This window comes from Primulina huaijiensis, chromosome 2 (assembly GCF_012295235.1).
Source record: "Primulina huaijiensis isolate GDHJ02 chromosome 2, ASM1229523v2, whole genome shotgun sequence".
In the NCBI taxonomy this organism is placed as follows: Eukaryota; Viridiplantae; Streptophyta; class Magnoliopsida; order Lamiales; family Gesneriaceae; genus Primulina; species Primulina huaijiensis.
The window spans coordinates 30,649,783-30,659,667 of record NC_133307.1 but is presented as its reverse complement, the minus strand read 5'-3'; the positions used below and the strand labels follow the sequence as shown (position 1 = coordinate 30,659,667).

At 31.1% G+C, this 9,885-nt stretch overlaps 1 protein-coding gene across 1 annotated transcript; it reads right to left on the bottom strand.

The window, feature by feature from the left end:
- Nucleotides 1-6,969: 6,969 nt before the first annotated feature.
- On the bottom strand, nucleotides 6,970-7,317 carry LOC140958369 (auxin-induced protein X15-like). Its single transcript, XM_073415785.1, has one exon. The coding sequence runs from the start codon at nucleotides 7,315-7,317 to the stop codon at nucleotides 6,970-6,972; it is 348 nt and encodes a 115-aa protein (XP_073271886.1).
- Between the last annotated feature and the right edge of the window lie 2,568 nt (nucleotides 7,318-9,885).

Below are 9,885 nucleotides of genomic sequence, written 5' to 3'. Positions count from 1 at the left end.
TCGTGAAAAAAATATATCCCTTAGCTTGTATGCAGGGAAAAGATAGATTTTCTTCACCTGTAAAGGTGTTAGGTTGTTGTTATCACTATTTTTGTATCTTCGAGAAAGATGAATGCATCAAAATTATGTAAATTGAACTTAAAGATTGGTATATGACTGCTCCACCTTATTTTCATATCTCGTGTTCTATGTATTCCTTAATTTCTCCGATCTTGTTTTCGATAACACTATGTTACGGATTTTAGTGCTCATGATCACTTTTATTTTAGATTACTAAAGGAGAATAAACAGGAGTAACAAAATTTGGCAATTACTTTTAAAAAATTTAGGGAACATAAGAAAATTGTACAAATTATAAAAATTTGAAGAGACATTAATTATATAGTATGCAACCAATTTGACATATAACTATTGGACTCCATTTGAAATTTCAGGCTCTTGCTCCAGCATTTAACATCCACAAGTGGCATTCTATGGTAAAGTTTGAATGTGCTACGCCATAGATGTTATGATCCACTGGTCGTTCATGGCTAACTCTCAGCAATTAACTGCGATGTTAAATTTTCTTCAAATTTGCAAAGTTAGCTTCAAAACTTTCTTAGTATTGCATCAATTATTATGGTGATGTGGTTGGATTCAAAGCGTTCGAGCTGTATTAATGAACAAAAAAAATAATTATATATATGGAAGTTGATGTCAAAGTAGTGATGCCTTAATTATTAAATGCGAAAATATAGTTCTAGAATAAGATAAAAAAATTTTATATGAACAATTCTACACAATCCCCACTAAGCACGTTAAAATTCCTACTTTTGAAATCTCAAAAAATTCTTGAAATATAAATATCTCAATTTCAACAAGGCGAAAATGAGGGTAATTCCCATTTAGCTCAGATCTCTATAATTAGACTAAACATATCTTCTTCTTTTCTTTTTTTTTGAATCAAGACTAAACATATCTTGAAAATTCAAGAATCTGCTGAAAGTCAAGGTTGATTAACGTGTGGTAGAGAAAATTAATGCAGTAGAATTTTAAACAATATATTCGGTAGGATTTTTTGTTAATTCCACCAGCAGGGATTTCCATTTATCTATGGGCCATGTCAAAGAGAAAAAAAAATTAATATAAATTCAATTAACAACACAAATTTTTTTAGGAAATTTAAAAAATATCGTCTGTAAATGTCAGGATTCCATGGAAAACAATGTTCGTATTATAAACAGGCATGCATGAAAGTAAATATCTTTAGATTTGCATGAGGTTTAATTTCTGTTCTTGAGATATTATTAATCCTAGCCTCGTACTTGAATCATGCATATAACTAATGAGTGAACTAGCTAGCTCCCATATTTTCCTCATACGAGAATTGCTCATGATTAGTTTTGAGACAAGATAATTCAACGCGCTCATGTTTCCTGCGGTTTTACATTTTCTTAGAATATAATGCAGTACATGACATAGGGTTTCATGAGGGCCAAAAGCGGAAAATGCGTGATAAAGTTCTTTGACAGTGGCCAGCTTTCATGAAAATTATATGTAGCTGTATTGGGCCATGCATGTATTTGCATATATTTTACCTCTGTCATTATTTTATGTAAAGAATTTTGAGAAAATTGAAATTTTAGTTTTATAAGTTGGTATGTTTTGGATTTTAATTACCTTATAATTTGTCAATTTTGATTTTCATCCAATAATTTAGAATTTTTTTTCCTTTTTCGTCTGGCTTAACGATTAAATTCACCAAAAATCACTTATTTTACACCGATGGCATCTTACATGGCTCATGTAACGAGAATAGAACATGTATTATTATATACATTAAAATCTATCTAAACAAAAATAAGAGGAAACGACAAGTTTTTTCCTCTTATTTTGAAATATTGATTGTCGTTTTGACTTTTTTTTTGTTTAAACGTATTTTAATGTGTGTAATATAAGTTTATTTTCGCTACAGAAGCTATATTTTAGGAGATCATCAATGAAAATAAGCAATATTCTATGATTTGTTGGAGTATGGCGGAAAAAAAGAACAAAAAAACCCAAGTTACTGTATGAAAACAAAACATTCATAAGTTACATGACTAAAACCTAATACATGTCAATTTACCTGACTAAAATTGTAATTTTATAAATAAACAAAAAAACCGACCTTTCTGCCATTAATTCCGATGTTGATACATAAAATGTCATTTAGAACAATGTTGGGGTAGGTGGTGAAGTGTTGTTTTCAACTACCCAAAATTGTTTCAGGAGAATGTAAAGATGTAAACGAACCAAACCGTTTGTCAACTATTCGAAGTTGATTCGATAAAATCTCGTTTGAGCTCGTTTAATGAGGCTCGTTAAGATAAACAAACCAAACTCATGCTTTACAGTATTCGGCTCGTTAGCTCGTGAACATGTTCGTTGGTAAGTTCATGAGTAATCTTTTAGATGAAAAAATAATAGTTTTGATATTTGATTTATTGATTTTACATATTATTTATGAAATATATAGAAAAGTCTATTAAATTTATTTATTATAATAAATTTACAAATTTTAATAAGAATAATATATTTTTCTTTAAATATATAATTTAATTTTTAATTAATTTAATGAAAATTTATATGTATAATTCATATTTATTAAGCTTGTTTAGGCTCGATAAAGGCTTGAATAAGCTCGTGAGTCATGCATATATTCGTTAAATAAAGCTCGAGCTCGGTTCGATTATAAACGAACCAAGCTCAAACATTCAAGAGTTCGGCTTGGCTCGACTCGATTACATCCATAGGAGAATGATTCATTTGTTTCATTAACTTGTGGAATTTAGGTTTTTCGTCAACTAAGTTTGAAATTTTAATTTTGATACACTAATTTTTAATTGTTATCTATTTTGGTCCAAGTGCTGACATGACATCATACAAGTCAGAAATTTTTGATGTCATGATGTCAGCATTTTCTGATGACACGTCATCGATTTATTATGCAACGTCGACATTGTTCGGATCTCACGTCAGCACTTCGTTGAAATTGGACAGAAAGTCAAATAAATTCAAAGTTAGTCTATATTTGAGCAGAACGTCAAACGTCCTTTTAATACGGACACAAATAGACAAGCACATGACAAATTTTCACATGGAGATGCTTCCATTTCTCGAGTTATGGTCCCGTCAATCCTCTTATTCATACCTATTTAATGATATTAGAAGAAAACAAAATTATGTAGACAAATTTTCTAATACACTCTTATTATTGATATTGAGAAATCAAACTGAATACAATTAAAATATACACTTTAAATATATAAGAGTATATTAGTAAATAGATTATTAAATATAGAAAGTTGATTATATATTTGGGACAGGTAAAAAAAGAAACGTGAGCAATATAATTAGGATGAAGGGAGTAATTTTTCCAAAATTTAAACTTCTCATGTCTATACATATCACTGCTATCATTATTCTTTCCCACACTTAATTTCATACTCCAAAAACATCCAATAACTAGAGTTTGATTACTTTCGATCGAGTAATCCTTTCTTGTAATTCTTTTAGTCAAAATCAATCAAATTCCTTTAAAAAAATGGACATCAGAAATTCAAACAAAATGTCGCAAACTACGATCGTGAAGCAAATTTTACAGAAATGTTCGAAATTATCGAAGAAGAAAGGGAATGAAAATGAAGAATGGCTACCATTGGACGTGCCGGAAGCAGTGTATGTAGGAGATAACAGGAGCAGATATATTGTTCCTATTTCATTCTTGAGCAGCCCAGAATTTCAAATGCTACTGCGAAGTGGTCGAGAAGAATTTGGCTTTGAGTAACACCTTACTATTATTCCTTGGAATAAAATGGGGCAATATTTTGGAATATAAAATGTTTGGGCTTAAAAGTACAAACTAATGTCTTAATCAAAATTTTGGACCGCATTAGATTTGTGTTGGGCCCGATATTTTTAAATTAGATCTTCACTTCATTCCCATTCTTTGTCCAAAACTCCATGCCATTGACAAACACTAATTAATTCAACCAGTTTTATCCACGAAATATTTTTTAGAAAGTTATGTGAAATGAAATTAAACTTTGCCTGCTTTTTTTTAGTTTATTTATTAATGGATCATAATATAAATTTACATACCATAACTTAGGTCGTTTGTAAGATTCCTCTGCATAAGTAGGATTTAAAGCAAAAACATGTCATTTTAAGAAATTAAGAGAAAAAAAAAGTACATGTTTACTGACGACCATGTGTTCTGATCAAATCATGTCATATTTTGACCATTCAAATTAATCTCTTATTTTTTTATATGGACCACACTAAACCCAAGGGGAAGATCTATGACATTATTCATCAAATATAAAATAATTAATTAAATTTACCAATATAGTAAACATAAAATTGTATTTTTATATGATTTTGGTCCTTTACACTATCAAACTAAGTCTAAATCTACTTTTTTTAAAACAAAAATAGTATTTTTTCTGACGTGAAGATGATGTGATATCAATACAGTGATGACGTGACATTGACGTATACATCTTTACATATGCTCTTCTATTAAAAAATGACTAAAATTACAAAAAAAAATTGAAACATATTGGTATAAAGCTGAATTTGATAATAAAAATAACTAAATCACAAAGAAACAAACATGCATATACGCTCAAAATTACAATTTTCCCGTTATAAAATGTAAATTTAATTTATTTAAAATGTAGCATAATAATTAAAATAAATAGATTGTTTTATTCTATGTTATAAATCCCCATTATTAAAATGGAGTGAGTTCGGTTATGCTTGTGAATGCAGATTCTTTTATGGAACCAATAATGATTACTGAATTAACTAATCTATGAGGCATTATTGAATTGGTTTGATTATAAAATCAAAGTCAAATTATGATTTAATTTCCCTTGCATTACTTACTATATAAAATGCATTACTTACTATAGCTCCAATGGTTCATCAATAAAATATCAATAATTAATTATATTTGTTAATTATCCCAATGAAAATTGTTGTATTCTTTAACTTAGTTTTATGTTTAAAAAAATTATTGCCATGTTTTTTATTTAGAAAAATAAGAAAGAACCATAAATAGGGTGGACACGTAAAAAAATCTTTTAAAAAATTAAATTATAATTATTTTATATATTATAAATTTAATCCTTCAAATTAATATATTAAATCATCTGGCCTGCAGTCTCCAATTGCCCTTCCTAACTATACGGAATCCACCACCTGATCCTCAGAACAAGGAAATCAATAGAGTAATTAACATGGGCACATGATAATGGTTGACGTCATCATGAGCAAAAAATTGTCAAGTTATTACTAATTTCAATTTCTTTTCTGTTATTTATAGTTTTATCTAATGTATTTAAAATTTTATCATCGTCGCATTATATATTATATGACTACAATTGGCGAGAATAAAGTCGTTATGGTCAATAAATTTTGTGTCATACGAAAATTTTGTTTCGCATACATCTTAAAATTATACGCATCAAACTCGTAAATTTTCTCTTATATGAATAATAAATATATCACGTAATCGACCCAAAGATGTTATTCCTGCCTGAGAAAGATTTTGTACTTACTATTTGTTGGCTACCTAGTTTACATTTACTACACAAATTAAAATTCAGAAAATAGAATCGGACACAAGATTTATGAGCGTTTGCAGTAGATTATGGTATTAAATTTATAAATTGTAAATATGTGTGAAAAAGTAAAAAATGAGTAGTAGTTGAAAACAAAAATGAAAAGTTTAAAATCAGAATCAGACATTGTTTGATAAATAATTGATTATAATACTAAATTGATATTAGAATCATTTTTGTAGAAGCATAATCATCGTCTCACTATCTTTTGTCTTTTAATTAAATTCAACATAAGCTAACATATAATCTAGGTTTAAGAAACAGTTTTTAAGCCCAATCTCTTTTTTTTAGTGATTGAAAAACTCCCATAATTTCAAATATCTAATCTGACAAAAAATACCGAACTTGATTTATAATTATACATTTTTTTCCCAATTAAGCATTTGTGTCCTACGTAAATTAACGTTGTCAAATAATATAAAAGGTCATTTCATCAAGATGTATATAGAAATTTGATCACAGGGCCAACTTCGATACACAATATATATACATTTGTGCTTGTTAAGAATAAATTTTATATAGTAAATGGATTATGTGTAAGATGAATTGTAATATTGAAGCCAATATTGTCCTAATTTTTTGCTATTTTAAAAAATTTTGAGAGATAATTTTTGACAAAATGAGTTAAGGAAAAGCTCTTAAAGGCGTAACTAGTAACATGGCGTTAGGTGAAATCAAACATTAGGTGACACAAATAATAAAGAAAAATGGAACCCCGAAAAATTAAAAGCATTAACATTTTTAATATGATGCTGCCACTTCCTTCACGTGGGTTGTTACATATCATACCCATTGGCCCTAGCATGTTACGCCAGTCAATAATTAATATGAACTGTTGGCTTAAATTTAATAATTTATTCAACATCAACTGAAACTATAATCTGTGTTTGTAAAATCTTCATGAACATGGTATACATTTTCTCGAATCCCTTTCATTAATTTCCACTAAATGATAGGAATCACAATTTTATATACAAGAAATGAAAAACTACTCAATCATGCATATCACTTCTTTATTTTTTATCGGCCATGGTTGATCTTGGTTGTTGACTTGATTTGGCTCGAATCCGGGACGACTTGGTGGTAACTCGACCACCTACTTGCCATCGCTCAGCTCTTTAATGACCCACAACCCCAATTCATACGTACGATTATAACTTAAAAGAATTACAAAATTATGTGAAAAAATGGTGGGAAAAAATTTTGTCTGCTAAAACCCCACTTTTGGAAACTTGAGCTAACTCGAACGGGTCGACCCGAGTTCAGAAAAGTGGAATATGAATTTTCCAAATCTATTTTTAGTCGAAAATAAATTAGCAACTTAATGCAGAAGGGGACGTGAATCAGCCCAAAAGTCAAGATTACTTCGGAAGCCCAAATGGCAGTTCCCTTGGACCTCTTCAAAGCTCGTGAAACGGGCTGATTTGCTACTATTCGACTCGGTTCGAGCTAGGTATTGAAGAATTTCCTCGAAACGTGACTCATCGCATGGAATGGCTAATGGGCCAGTGTTGGTGAACCCGTACTCTTCCTCTGCCTCGACTAATAGTTTCTTAAACACGGGATGATTCAAGTATGTGGTTCGTACCACGAACCGTTTATAATTCGAGCCCACGGTCACGGCCACATGACCAGAAGGCACATCCGAAGGGGCCCGTTTGGCCGCCATTGCCGCCTTCTTTCTCCACCTCAGAAGCATTTGGCGGAGCCGAACGATGTAGCGAATTTTGCTGCAGGCGGACATTTTTTTTTTTGTGTGATGTTCTGTGCTCGTTGAGGGAGTTTCTGTATGTTGGCAATATATATATAGATGAAAAAGTAGGGAACGAACGAAGCGGCATGGTTGGGGTTATATAATGTTGGGAGTAAATGTATGCCCTTGGTTTTTGGCTTAAATTACGACAGTGGGAGTACAAATCTCGGGTACGTTAATTATTTCAATTTCAAAATTTTAAATTTATGGTATAATAATTGTTTAACAATATCAATAATTTAATGATAATTATTTGTATTTCAAGAATTATATTTATGTAATGGTTATTAGAGGTAGCTGGCTTGGCCCTATTCGAAAAAATTATAAGATTATTTCTCTATTATATTCCCCCAAGATAAAATAAAGAAAACATATAATTTTCAATTTCCAAATGCTTCTAACATTATTTTTTTATCCATATGTCTGGCCACGGACCATGTGCAATACTTCCCATTAGCACTTTTTATATACGTCCCTTCTCTAGCTAGTGAAGAAAATTAATCATTGATTGGATAAAGAAACAATATTAATTTTGGCTTGACATGTTGGCCTTCAATTAGTTAGTACGTTGAACAATATATTAAGCCTCTTTTTGTTACATACAGTGCCATAACCAAGATTTCAGGACTCGACGAGTAGGGATGTAAATGAACCAAACCGTTCGCAAGCTATTCGAAGCTCGGCTCGATAAAAAACTCGTTTGAATTTGTTTGTTAACCATATCAAACCAAGCCCAAGCTCGATTTTGAGCTCGAAAATTTAATCAAACCAAGCTCAAGCATAAGGATATTCGGCTCGTGAGCTCGCAAACATGTTCGATAATAGGCTCACAAGCTCGAGCTCGAGCTTGGCTCGTTTAGGTGGCTTGTAAGCTCGAGCTCGAGCTCGAGTCGTTTAGGTGGCTCATAAGCTTGAGCTTGGCTCATTTGTTGAGTTGACAAATAAAAATATTGGTATTAATGTCAATGGAAGGAATTGAATATATGACATGTTTGAAAAAATGATGAATTCACACCATTTAGTCACAATTACATTTTTAATCTTATTTACATATCATTATACTAAAATGTTCTTTAAAATACAATAAATAAAATAAATTAACAGAAATACATCAACTTATTCTTTTTCTCTAAAAATTTACATAACCAAGTCATATACAAGTTGAGTAACTTTACTATTAGTTTGTGAAGGTTAATTAAAAATTTTACATGCTAAATTGATATGTCTTTTGACATTAATCAATAATTTAAGTTAATTATGTCAAATTCATTTCATAATGATGTGATGTCTTCGATCTACTATATTTAATGAATATTCTAGATGATTTTGGTGATATCAGTATATAATGAATATTCTAGATGTATGATTTTGGAATGTTCAATAATATACTGATTTATGTTTTTTTTTAGCTCTTATTTGTTTCGTTTTGGTTATTTATGAATGAATTTACATTTTTATGTCTGATTTAAAATTAGTTTATAGATATATTTAATTTTTAACAAGCTCGATTTAAATTCAAACTCGAGCTCAATTCTATGCTTATCGAGCTCGAAAGCGAGACGAGCTCAAGCCAGGCTTGTTAAACATGCTAAACAAGCTATTAATGAATCAAGCTCGAGCCTGGCTTGATTAACATGCTTAACGAGCTTTTAACGAGCCGAGCTCGAGCTTTTCTCGAGCTCAGTAATTTCAATACAAACCGAGCTCGAGCCTGATAATAGAAGCTCGAATCGAGCTCGAGCCCCTTTAACAGTCTTAAACAAACCAAGCTCAAGCCTGATACTGTTTGATTTGGTTTGGATCTTTTACATCCCTATCGGCGAGTGGGCAAAAACTGTGGCGCCCTAAACCTCGCCACATAATCATACAACATGTGACGTCATATGCATAAAAAAAATTTTCTTTTCAACGACGTAATAATATAATGCATATACGACAAAATAGTGCAATCACCACTCTATCTACGTCAGTGTAGCATAAACAGTATAATAAATACACACATACAACTCAAATAAGACAATAAACTATACTGTCTCTATCTACTATAAACTACAGGACTGTTTGACTAGACACCTAATCCTTCACCACTATCCTATCTCACAGCAGAGTCCTGTAATCTGTCCAACAGAAACAGCCCCCAAAGGGTGAGCATACACAACAATATCATCGTAATACATAACAGTTATATTATCAACAATATAAATTATAACTGGAATGATAACAGAAATACTCCTTTTGCTGTCTCTGGACAATCAAACCACCAACGATATCAACGTCATCACTCCCATACTACTGCAACAACAACATCAACGATACGTCGCACCCCAACACCGGCGACAGCAATATCGTCGAACGAATAACATCAACGATACGTCGCACCCCTACTCCGACGACAACAATATCGTTGAACGAATAACATCGACGATACGTCGCACCCCAACACCGGCGACAGCAATATCGTCGAACGAACAACATCAACGTGAC

Excerpts from the sequence above, each read along its gene's own strand:
- LOC140958369 (XM_073415785.1), bottom strand. The coding sequence starts at position 7,317 with ATGGCGGCCAAACGGGCCCCTTCGGATGTGCCTTCTGGTCATGTGGCC.